The sequence below is a fragment of the Anomaloglossus baeobatrachus genome, chromosome 1 (assembly GCF_048569485.1).
Source record: "Anomaloglossus baeobatrachus isolate aAnoBae1 chromosome 1, aAnoBae1.hap1, whole genome shotgun sequence".
Classification (NCBI taxonomy): Eukaryota; Metazoa; Chordata; class Amphibia; order Anura; family Aromobatidae; genus Anomaloglossus; species Anomaloglossus baeobatrachus.
This window is the reverse complement of record NC_134353.1, coordinates 63,794,715-63,808,318: the sequence shown is the minus strand read 5'-3', so window position 1 is coordinate 63,808,318 and position 13,604 is coordinate 63,794,715. Positions and strand designations below refer to the sequence as shown.

Sequence of the window (13,604 nt, the reverse complement as noted above, 5' to 3'; positions counted from 1 at the left end):
TCTGTGTGTTCGGCTAATAGTTACCGTAAATCGGTTGGTGGCAGCGAGTTTGTGCCAAGGATTATTGTGGGGAGGCCAGGGAGATTCGGGGAGGTTTTATATATTCCGCCCGCGGAGGTCGGGGGAATATATACCCTACTCTCACCGGGGACCCTTCAATAATCGGCATAAGTAGTATAGCGGCCTCCTTGCTTGTCGTCGGGCAATTCCATAATTGGCCTGACTATAAGAGGGGCGCTAGAGAGCGCATCACGTGCTCTGTCTGTCGGTCGGGAGGTATAAAGGAGGGGTGACCCCCCACTTGTTACCCCCCGATTGTGACGTACTGGTAGCCAGCGCGGGGGATTTCTGAGTGACCCCCCCGGTGGTTTGTGACATGTATGTATATAGCAGAGCTAGGTGTGTATGTACATAGCAGAGCTATGTGTGTATGTATATAGCAGAGCTATGTGTGCATGTATATAGCAGAGCTATGTGTATGTATATAGCAGAGCTAGGTGTGCATGTATATAGCAGAGCTATGTGTGTATGTATATAGCAGAGCTATGTGTGTATGTATATAGCAGAGCTATGTGTGTATGTATATAGCAGAGCTAGGTGTGTATGTACATAGCAGAGCTATGTGTGTATGTATATAGCAGAGCTATGTGTGCATGTATATAGCAGAGCTATGTGTATGTATATAGCAGAGCTATGTGTGCATGTATATAGCAGAGCTATGTGTGTATGTATATAGCAGAGCTAGGTGTGTATGTATATAGCAGAGCTATGTGTGTATGTATATAGCAGAGCTAGGTGTGTATGTATATAGCAGAGCTATGTGTGTATGTATATAGCAGAGCTATGTGTGCATGTATATAGCAGAGCTATGTGTGCATGTATATAGCAGAGCTATGTGTGCATGTATATAGCAGAGCTATGTGTGCATGTATATAGCAGAGCTATGTGTGTATGTATATAGCAGAGCTATGTGTGTATGTATATAGCAGAGCTATGTGTGTATGTATATAGCAGAGCTATGTGTGTATGTATATAGCAGACCTATGTGTGCATGTATATAGCAGAGCTATGTGTGCATGTATATAGCAGAGCTAGGTGTGTATGTATATAGCAGCGCTGTGTGTATGTATATAGCAGAGCTAGGTGTGTATGTATATAGCAGACCTATGTGTGCATGTATATAGCAGAGCTATGTGTGAATGTATATAGCAGAGCTATGTGTGCATGTATATAGCAGACCTATGTGTGTATGTATATAGCAGAGCTAGGTGTGTATGTATATAGCAGACCTATGTGTGCATGTATATAGCAGAGCTATGTGTGTATGTATATAGCAGAGCTATGTGTGTATGTATATAGCAGACCTATGTGTGCATGTATATAGCAGAGCTATGTGTGCATGTATATAGCAGAGCTAGGTGTGTATGTATATAGCAGAGCTATGTGTGTATGTATATAGCAGCGCTGTGTGTATGTATATAGCAGAGCTAGGTGTGTATGTATATAGCAGACCTATGTGTGCATGTATATAGCAGAGCTATGTGTGTATGTATATAGCAGAGCTATGTGTGCATGTATATAGCAGAGCTATGTGTGTATGTATATAGCAGAGCTATGTGTGTATGTATATAGCAGAGCTATGTGTGTATGTATATAGCAGAGCTATGTGTGTATGTATATAGCAGAGCTATGTGTGCATGTATATAGCAGAGCTATGTGTGCATGTATATAGCAGAGCTATGTGTGCATGTATATAGCAGAGCTATGTGTGTATGTATATAGCAGAGCTATGTGTGCATGTATATAGCAGAGCTATGTGTGTATGTATATAGCAGAGCTATGTGTGCATGTATATAGCAGAGCTGTGTGTATGTATATAGCAGAGCTATGTGTGTATGTATATAGCAGAGCTATGTGTGCATGTATATAGCAGAGCTATGTGTGTATGTATATAGCAGAGCTATGTGTGCATGTATATAGCAGAGCTATGTGTGTATGTATATAGCAGAGCTATGTGTGCATGTATATAGCAGAGCTATGTGTGTATGTATATAGCAGAGCTATGTGTGCATGTATATAGCAGAGCTATGTGTGCATGTATATAGCAGAGCTATGTGTGTATGTATATAGCAGAGCTATGTGTGTATGTATATAGCAGAGCTATGTGTGTATGTATATAGCAGAGCTATGTGTGTATGTATGTAGCAGAGCTATGTGTGTATGTATATAGCAGAGCTATGTGTGTATGTATGTAGCAGAGCTATGTGTGCATGTATATAGCAGAGCTATGTGTGCATGTATATAGCAGAGCTATGTGTGCATGTATATAGCAGAGCTATGTGTGCATGTATATAGCAGAGCTATGTGTGTATGTATATAGCAGAGCTATGTGTGCATGTATATAGCAGAGCTATGTGTGTATGTAGCAGAGCTAGGTGTGTATGTATATAGCAGAGCTATGTGTGTATGTAGCAGAGCTATGTGTGTATGTATGTGGCAGAGCTATGTGTGTATGTAGCAGAGCTATGTGTGTATGTATATAGCAGAGCTATGTGTGTATGTATGCAGCAGAGCTAGGTGTGTATGTATATAGCAGACCTATGTGTGCATGTATATAGCAGAGCTATGTGTGTATGTATATAGCAGAGCTATGTGTGCATGTATATAGCAGAGCTATGTGTGCATGTATATAGCAGAGCTATGTGTGTACGTATATAGCAGAGCTATGTGTGTATGTATATAGCAGAGCTATGTGTGTATGTATATAGCAGAGCTATGTGTGCATGTATATAGCAGAGCTATGTGTGCATGTATATAGCAGAGCTATGTGTGCATGTATATAGCAGAGCTATGTGTGTATGTATATAGCAGAGCTATGTGTGCATGTATATAGCAGAGCTATGTGTGTATGTATATAGCAGAGCTATGTGTGCATGTATATAGCAGAGCTATGTGTGTATGTATATAGCAGAGCTATGTGTGTATGTATATAGCAGAGCTATGTGTGCATGTATATAGCAGAGCTATGTGTGTATGTATATAGCAGAGCTATGTGTGCATGTATATAGCAGAGCTATGTGTGTATGTATATAGCAGAGCTATGTGTGCATGTATATAGCAGAGCTATGTGTGTATGTATATAGCAGAGCTATGTGTGCATGTATATAGCAGAGCTATGTGTGCATGTATATAGCAGAGCTATGTGTGTATGTATATAGCAGAGCTATGTGTGTATGTATATAGCAGAGCTATGTGTGTATGTATATAGCAGAGCTATGTGTGTATGTATGTAGCAGAGCTATGTGTGTATGTATATAGCAGAGCTATGTGTGTATGTATGTAGCAGAGCTATGTGTGCATGTATATAGCAGAGCTATGTGTGCATGTATATAGCAGAGCTATGTGTGCATGTATATAGCAGAGCTATGTGTGCATGTATATAGCAGAGCTATGTGTGTATGTATATAGCAGAGCTATGTGTGCATGTATATAGCAGAGCTATGTGTGTATGTAGCAGAGCTAGGTGTGTATGTATATAGCAGAGCTATGTGTGTATGTAGCAGAGCTATGTGTGTATGTATGTGGCAGAGCTATGTGTGTATGTAGCAGAGCTATGTGTGTATGTATATAGCAGAGCTATGTATGTAGCAGAGCTATGTATGTAGCAGAGCTATGTGTGCATGTATATAGCAGAGCTATGTGTGTATGTATGTGGCAGAGCTATGTGTGTATGTATGTAGCAGCGCTGTGTCTGTATGTATATAGCAGAGCTATGTGTGTATGTATGTAGCAGCGCTGTGTCTGTATGTATGTATCCAGCAGAGCTGTGTGTGTTTGTCTGTATGCATGTATGATGTGTATCTATGTATGTCAGTGTATATGACTGTATAGATGTGTCAGTTCTATATGTATTTTTGTGAGTTTGTCGTTAAATATGTATATGTATGTGTACGTATGTGTGTCTGCGTGTGGATGGGGCCCACTGGGACTCTTCCGCCCGGGGCCCACAAAAACCTGGAGCCGGCCCTGCAATAACGTCTCAGATGTGCTCGATGGGAGACAAATCCGAAGGCCATGGTAGCACAGTTAGGACACACAGGATGCTCACAGTAGCATGATCAACTTGCGGCCAGGCGGTGTCTTGTTGAAATATGTCTCCTGGGACACTGGAAAAAATGGGGAGCTGTCAGCAGGGTTGGCATCTATGAGTTTCAGTGACTGAGAACCCCTGCAATTTAAACTGTATATATACATTTGTGTTTGGGAAAGGGTTTTTTTTTTACATATTCAATTAGGGAATTTTGACTTAATAAAGGAAATTAGAGGATCAGGAAATCACAACTGTTAGCTAGAACAACTCATGGACACCTGATTGTTTCCTCAATGGATTACAGTTCATCACCGGGGGGTCCCAAAAGTAGGTATGCTAGCTATGATTGGAGGAAGAATTAACATCAGTCCAATAATTGATTTTGTTTAGTTTTTACGCCGTTCACCTTGCAGTGTAAGTGATAAGGCGGATTTATCCCTCAGGTCATTACTATTACAATGATACCAGATTTATATAAATGTGAACTGATCCAAAATGTTCTTTACCCCAAAATACTAAAAATAGCATTCAACCCAACCCACAAAAAACAAGTCCTCACTCAGGTCCTTTAACTGCTAATGGAGATATAGGGGGCTTCCATGTTACTGGTAGCACAAAGGCTCTGTAAAAACGCTATGGTCCCCCCAAAAAATAAATCCAGCAAAATCTGCACTCCAAAAACTAAATGCCCCAGTCCCTTCTGAGCCCCACAATGTTATCCACAGTTAACGTCCACATGTTTGGCATTGTTGTAGTGAGGAGAGACCGCTTAATTTATGGGTTGCAAGTCTTCAGATACAGTTAGGTCCAGAAATATTTGGACAGTGACACAATTTTTGCGAGTTGGGCTCTGCATGCCACCACATTGGATTTGAAATGAAACCTCTACAACAGAATTCAAGTGCAGATTGTAACGTTTAATTTGAAGGTTTGAACAAAAATATCTGATAGAAATTGTAGGAATTGTACACATTTCTTTACAAACACTCCACATTTTAGGAGGTCAAAAGTAATTGGACAAATAAACCAAACCCAAACAAAATATTTTTATTTTCAATATTTTGTTGCGAATCCTTTGGAGGCAATCACTACCTTAAGTCTGGAACCCATGGACATCACCAAACGCTGGGTTTCCTCCTTCTTAATGCTTTGCCAGGCCTTTACAGCCGCAGCCTTCAGGTCTTGCTTGTTTGTGGGTCTTTCCGTCTTAAGTCTGGATTTGAGCAAGTGAAATGCATGCTCAATTGGGTTAAGATCTGGTGATTGACTTGGCCATTGCAGAATGTTCCACTTTTTTGCACTTTTTTGCTTTGGCTGTATGCTTGGGGTCATTGTCCATCTGTACTATGAAGCGCCGTCCGATCAACTTTGCGGCATTTGGCTGAATCTGGGCTGAAAGTATATCCCGGTACACTTCAGAATTCATCCGGCTACTCTTGTCTGCTGTTATGTCATCAATAAACACAAGTGACCCAGTGCCATTGAAAGCCATGCATGCCCATGCCATCACGTTGCCTCCACCATGTTTTACAGAGGATGTGGTGTGCCTTGGATCATGTGCCGTTCCCTTTCTTCTCCAAACTTTTTTCTTCCCATCATTCTGGTACAGGTTGATCTTTGTCTCATCTGTCCATAGAATACTTTTCCAGAACTGAGCTGGCTTCATGAGGTGTTTTTCAGCAAATTTAACTCTGGCCTGTCTATTTTTGTAATTGATGAATGGTTTGCATCTAGATGTGAACCCTTTGTATTTACTTTCATGGAGTCTTCTCTTTACTGTTGACTTAGAGACAGATACACCTACTTCACTGAGAGTGTTCTGGACTTCAGTTGATGTTGTGAACGGGTTCTTCTTCACCAAAGAAAGTATGCGGCGATCATCCACCACTGTTGTCATCCGTGGACGCCCAGGCCTTTTTGAGTTCCCAAGCTCACCAGTCAATTCCTTTTTTTCTCAGAATGTACCCGACTGTTGATTTTGCTACTCCAAGCATGTCTGCTATCTCTCTGATGGATTTTTTCTTTTTTTTCAGCCTCAGGATGTTCTGCTTCACCTCAATTGAGAGTTCCTTAGACCGCATGTTGTCTGGTCACAGCAACAGCTTCCAAATGCAAAACCACACACCTGTAATCAACCCCAGACCTTTTAACTACTTCATTGATTACAGGTTAACGAGGGAGACGCCTTCAGAGTTAATTGCAGCCCTTAGAGTCCCTTGTCCAATTACTTTTGGTCCCTTTAAAAAGAGGAGGCTATGCATTACAGAGCTATGATTCCTAAACCCTTTCTCCGATTTGGATGTGAAAACTCTCATATTGCAGCTGGGAGTGTGCACTTTCAGCCCATATTATATATATAATTGTATTTCTGAACATGTTTTTGTAAACAGCTAAAATAACAAAACTTGTGTCACTATCCAAATATTTCTGGACCTAACTGTATACAAGCTGGACACAATTTCATGGACACTATAATGTATTGGGCACTACAATGGCAGATTTACAATTTTTCATTCTGCAAAATTCACTGTTTTTGACTCAATGGGTGTTTTCCAAAAGCAAAATTGTCAGTACACCCATAGATGAATTCCCAGAGGGGTGTAATTTTCAAAATTTGGTCACTTGAGGGGGTTTCTGCTATTCTGGCATTTAGGGGCTCTGCAAATCGAGTCCGCAAACTATTCTAGGAAAATCTGTGCTTCAAAAATCCAATGGCGCTCCTTCCTTCCCGAGCCCTGTCGTGTGGCCAAACAGTTCTGTACAGTCACATGTGGGGTATTGCCACGTTCAGGAGAAATTGTCTAACACATTATGGGGCATTTTTACCTAGTACACCTTGTGGAAATTGGAAATCTGGGGCTAAAACAACAATTTAGTGGTAAAAATATAATTTTTTTCTTTACTTTCCAATAGTCTAACATTTTGTGACACACATGTAGTGTCAATATTCTTCGTTTTTAAAATGGGGTCACTTGTGGGGGATTTCTGTTGTTCTGACATGTCAGGGGCTTTGCCAATGTGACAAGGCACCCCAAACCATTCCAACAATATCTACACCATAATTTGGCACCCCTACACTTCTGAGCTTTGTACTGTACCTCAAAAGTAGTTCCTGATTACATGTAGAGCATTGACGCACTCAAGTGAAATTACACAACAAACTGTATGGTCCATTTAATTTCTTATTAGCCCTTATGAAAATTAAAACTTGGGGGCTAAAACATATAAGACATATGGTTAGGAAACCATTCTTTCAAAAAGGGATTGTCTAAAGCAAATAACCATTTCCTTTGATATGCTATGAGTTATAAGTTTGCAAATGACTGTGACACTGTTCAGTTATTCAGTACTTCCAAATATATGGGAGGTGCCCATGCTACATTGATATATCATGATACAGATCATTTGACCCTGGTATTGCAAATTTCGATGGAAACTCCGAACCCCCAACAAATAATTCCCTTTACTTTAACACTGTCCCCTATGAGCAGGAATGATGACTACCCTGCTCCCTACCCGGATTTATAAACCTCTACAACTACCCCTAGTCCTCACCTACTATATGAGATCACCTCCCCTCCAATCCTGGACATGTCGGCCTTTGGCCATAGCCGTGGGCTAGTGCTACGGCCCTGTCTAGATGTCTACTATATATGCCCTTCTGCCTTCCGTGGTGTAGGCATATAACATGATATGGAAGTGAACAGCTAGCCCTTTTAGCATGTTGTCTCTCAGTTAGTCAAAGCTGCTTTGAAAGTGGATTTACGCTGTGAAGAATAATTTTACTGACGCATGATAAATTTCTTCCAGACTTATAGCACAGATTCACGATGAGTTGTTGTTTGAAGTGCAAGATTCTCAGCTACAAGAATTTGCTGGTAAAATCAAAGATATAACCTGGAAATATTAATAAATGTTGATATTTTAAAGTGCGGTGCGGGTCACTATAGAGGCATACAGATCATCATCTTAAAGAAGTTGGCCAATACTTATTTATGTACATATCCTAAGGATTGTCCATCAATATCATATCAGTGGTGGAGCCATGCCTGACACCCCCACTGATCAGCTGTTACAGCAAAAAAAATAAATTAGCAAAAAATCAAATATAATCTAATATATAAAGCTCAGTGTATGTATGTGTGTATGTTTGTATGTATATATGTGTGTGTGTGTGTGTGTGTGTATGTCTGCTAAAGGAATCCGCACCGTCGCATTTACAATCACGAAATTTTGCACAGACACTCCATATGACTCAGGGAACGTCATAGACTATGTTTTGACGGGCAAATTTAACCCCGCGCTTTACAGTTACTCTCCAAAATCCTGCCGCCATTAAACTGAATGGAGGTGGGAGCTACAAGCTATTAATAGCAACTGTCAGTGGTTGCTATAGGAACAAAATAAACTTAGTATAAGAAGCTTATGTGTGAGGTAATATGATGTCAGTGGGGAGACGGATAGAGAGAGAGACAGAAAGAGACAGACAGACAGAGACACAGACAGACGTGGAAAGAGACAGACGTGGAAAGAGACATCCGGGCAAAGAGACATCCGGGCAAAGAGACAGCCATGGAAAAGAGACAGCCCTGGAAAAAGAGACAGCCCTTGAAAAAGAGACAGATGGGCAAAGAGACAGACGGGCAAAGAGACAGACGGGAAAAGAGACAGATGGGCAAAGAGACAGACCTGGAAAGAGACAGACCTGGAAAGAGACAGACCTGGAAAGAGACAGACCTGGAAAGAGACAGAGGGGCAAAGAGACAGAGGGGCAAAGAGACAGCCCTGGTAAAGAGACAGCCCTGGTAAAGAGACAGCCCTGGTAAAGAGACAGCCCTGGTAAAGAGACAGACCGGGAAAGAGACAGACCGGGAAAGAGACAGACACAGACAGAGAGAGAGATAGACAGACACAGACAGAGAGAGAGATAGACAGACACACACATAGAGACAGATACAGAGATAGAGAGAGACAGACAGACACAGAGATGGAGACAGACTGATACAAATACAGACAGAGAGATAGAAACAGACAGAGACATAGACACAGACAGACAAGGAAAGAGACAGACAGAGAGACAGACAGACAGCGACACACAGACAGAGACTGGGAGAGAGACAGTTACTATCCTGGGCAACGCCCGGGTACTACAGCTAGTGAAATATTAAATCTAAAATGACAGTAGTCATTTGATCACAGATGAATTTTTGTACCTCAAGCATATATAAGAAAAGGAACAATCTCACCAGTAAGTGGACGGAAAATGGGGTGTAAAGTCATTTTAGATTTATTATTTTATTATCTTTGTTTATTTTGCTTTTTTTTTTTTTTATAGAAACAGATCAGGCCACTTACTGCTTTGTGCTAAAAAGAAAAATACCCTATTGAGTTTTTTGTATTGTGTTCTTTTGTTGTGTTTTTGTCTGCATCTATTTATTGGCTATTATTATCCCCCCTTGTTCAATATACTATCGGGAGAGACTAAGATACTCTTGTTTCCCCCCACTCAGTTGAGCATTGGGGAATATTGTGGGTATTCGATCAGGCTGCAAACATATACCTTTATGTGAAGAATATATATTTATTTATATGGTAGGATATTTCAATTCCCTTTAGGATTTTTTTTTAACTCTAGCTCATTAAAAGTTTTATTTTAATTTTGTCACCTTGCTGCTATACATTGTGGTTTGATGTGACACCATATAATAAGACCAATTGTTAAGTCACTAAAGGTACTATTGACATGAAATCCTCATGGTTGGTAACAACTCATCCAATCCCCAAAGGCAAAGAAATTAAACCATAGATGTCCATAAATTATGTTATGTGCAATAATGAGAAATGACACAGGGGAAAAAGTGTTGAACACAGGAAGTAAGAGAGGTACAAAAAGCCACGGAAAGTCCAGCTAAACACCAGCTAAAATCTATCGGTACTTAGAAATCCATCCTGCCACCACTTAGGAAAAATAATATCAGTAAATAATATCAGCTGGTTCAACTGATGGGCTATAAAAAGGTGTCTCATTATCAAAGTGCCACACAAGAAACCTCTCATGATGGGTAAAAACGGTGAGCTGTCTCATGAACTTTGCAACCTTATTGTTGCAAAACATATTGATGGCATTGGCTACAGAAAATTTTCTAAACTACTAAAGGTTCCAGTGAGCACTGTCAGCTGGAAGTGGAAAGTGGGGCTACAAGTGTAAAGAATAGAGATGAGTGAACCTGTCAAGATTCAGATCGTGTTTTCCGACTTTCCCATTGTTCGCCGAACATGTTGCCGAACATATCCAAATACCTTTGAATTCAATAGGAGACAAAACTTATGTTTTAGTAAGAGCTAAAAAGGCTAGTATTAGTAAGGGCTGGGGGGGGGGCTAGTGTTAGTAATGGCTAGGGGGCTGCAGAACAAAGAAAATAAGAACTAAAGTAGGACAGTTATACTTACCGAGTCTCCCCCGCGGTTGCCACATTGCTTGCTAACCCTCATATATATTCATTGCTTCCCCCACCTACTGGCAGTCCCAGCGTCTCTGATTGGCTGAAGTCAGACCGTGCCCCCAACCTGTGTGACTGCGTATATAATTGGTTGGAATAACACACGCGGTCGGGTCCCCTAATGAAGTGTAAAAATAAATAAATAACTTGCATAGGGTCCCCTGTATATTGATACCCAGTGCAGATAAAACAGAAGGCTACAGGCTGTGTGCTTATCTTGGGTGTGTATCAAAACTTAAGGGACCCCCTACGGCTTTTTTAAAATTATTTAAATAAATAATTTTAAAAATGGCATGTGCCCCCCCCCAAGTTTGATACCAAGGGTGGAAATAAAGCCGACAGCTAAGCTCTGGTATTCTCAGGCTGGGGAGGCCCATGGTTATTGGTCTCCCATCCCCTAAAAATAGCAGCCTTCAACCGCCCAGAATTGTCACATCCAGTGCTTTTTTTGCGGTGGTACGCACCGGTATGGCATACCGGAAAATCTGAAGAGCGCCTCTGGCTCTGTCCACATGGCTAATTTGTATACTATACAAATTAGTCATGTGGAGCGGAGGCACAAGCCAGAGGCGTCTCTAGGGAGGAGCTGGCAGGGCGCTGTGGGCCTGCCTGATGCGGCGGTGTGGAAGTCTGCCGAGGTGGGAGCCGCTATTCTCTGAGCGTGGCTGTCACGCTGACAGCCGCACTCATAGAAAGTGCAGACGCGAGAACAATTGAAGCGGTGATCCCTGGCGCTGACTTCCGGGTCAGAGCGACGGCTGTCATGTGATCAGGTCAGCTGATCAAACTGCTGACCCGGAAGCCAGCGCTGCAGCGCAGAGGCAGCAGAGAACGCTTATAAGTGCTCCACTGTGGAGCTGAAGAAGACACGGAGGAGGAACATTATGGGGTAAGAGGGGAGTATTTATGAAACAGTATGGGGGAGAGAGGGTGGGGGAGGGAACTATCTGTGGACACCCTATGGGGTGGACAGAGGGTAGGGAATGGGAACCATCTGTGGACACACTTTGGGGGGTCAGAGGGTGGAGAGGGGGCAATATATATATACACAGTATGGGTGGGGAATGGGAACTATCTGTAGACAGAGTATGGTGGGAAGAGAGGATGGGGAGTGGGAAGTATCTTTGGACACAGTATGGGGAGAGAGAGGATGAGGTTTCATGTATGGGGAGAGAGAGGATGAGGTTTCATGCATGGGGAGAGAGAGGATGAGGTTTCATGCATGGGGAGAGAGAGGATGAGGGGGTGATGCATGGGGACAGAGAGGATGAGGGGGTGATGCATGGGGACAGAGAGGATGAGGGGGTGATGCATGGGGACAGAGAGGATGAGGGGGTGATGCATGGGGACAGAGAGGATGAGGGGTGATGCATGGGGACAGAGAGGATGAGGTTGATGCATGGGGACAGAGAGGATAAGGTTTCATGCATGGGGACAGAGAAGATGTGGAGCGAACTGGAAAGAAATTTTGAGGACACAGAATAAAGAGTGACATGGTATGAGGAGCAAGTGGGCAGGATGGGGAGTGAGGTGGAAAAATATATGGACACACAGGTTGTAGTGAGGAGACAGTAAGGGATGAGAAGAATGTGACGGGTACAGAATAAAGACTGAGTAGTGGAGGGGGGTGGTATAGAGAGGGGGCAGAATGGGAGGACAGTGTGAGGTTATAGCAAGGAGGGGGAGTGTGATGAGGGCACAGTATAAAGACTGGGCAGTATAAGGGGACACAGTGTAAAGGACACTGTAAACAGTAGGCTCAGTTTGGAAAGAGGGAATATGTAGGCCATGTACCATAAGAGGGACAGTGTGGGTCATATTTTGTGCAGAGAACACAGTGAGGGGCCATTATTTATTCTGGGGCACAGTGTAGGGCAGATATTTTTAAATAGAAGTATTAGAATCATTCTGCTACTTTTAGGGGCATCGTGTCGGGATGTGCTGCAGAAGACCGGAGAAGATGGAAATCTGCAGAGACGAGATGTGAATGTGAAAAGTCATCATTGCATCAGGACAAGATGAAGAATAGAAAGAAACAACCAGAGACAACATCATCTATAAGGTACCTGAATGTAAAGATTTATTTGTGATACTGACAATGTCTTATCATTAGGCCTTGGTCCCACTTGCGCATTGCTTCTGATGTGAGCTGATTATGGTGCAGGTGGCCGGAAATGCTTATTTCTGGATCTGCTCCGTCCTCTCATGGTGTCCGCGGCCGGGTACTGCACATCTGCCTCGTTGATTTTAAAAGGAGACTGCTGCCACTATCAGAAGATGGAGCAGATCCAGAACTGAGCACTTCCGGCCACCTGCCACCACCAACACCTAGAGTAGGAAATTGGCGGGGGTGCCAGGTGCCAGGTGCCGGACCCTGACCAGTCAGACATTGATGACCTATCCTAAGGAAAGGTCATTAATGTTAAAGTAGTGGACAATCTCTTTAATAAAGTCTTTGTGCCGTTTGAAAAGTTAAGGGTTACTATGTTTTTATTTATGTTAGGAGCATTAAAGGGGTTGTCCAAATTTGTGATGAATCTGCAGTCACTCTGTGTGAGAGTGGGAGGTTATGAAGCTGCAAGTATGCGATGAACATAGATGTGGTCACGTGCTGAACAGACATGCTCAATGAAAATGAATTGATTGAGGCTGGATCATCAAATCAGAATGTGGCCACTGGCCACAAGTATACAACTCTCATACTTGTGCTCACATGATCGTCAATTCTCTCCACTGGCACCGGCAACCCCCCCTGCTCCTCAATGTCGGCCGGTGGCGCCTGACAGCACCCCCCTCCCCCGGTCCTCGCCTCAGAGATGCGTACCAGCATATATTTTTTTACAAAAAAAGCACTGGTCACATCCATTAGATGCGACAATCCTGGAATTTTGCCCGAATCATCCTGATTGCCCTGGTGCAGTGGCAATCGGGGTAATAAAAGAAGTTAATGACAGTTCACAGCTGGCACTAAGCTCTAGATTAGTAATGGGAGGCGTTGTAAGTGAAAAATAATA

General features: G+C 42.5%; 1 protein-coding gene across 1 annotated transcript in view; it reads left to right on the top strand.

Moving 5' to 3' along the window:
- Nucleotides 1-13,604, top strand: part of POLN (DNA polymerase nu) — a 270,736-nt gene that overhangs the window by 242,128 nt on the left and 15,004 nt on the right. Inside the window, exon 20 of the mRNA XM_075332945.1 lies at nucleotides 7,901-7,968. Coding sequence (XP_075189060.1) covers nucleotides 7,901-7,968 — 68 coding nt within the window. The remainder of the gene's footprint in view (nucleotides 1-7,900; nucleotides 7,969-13,604) is intronic.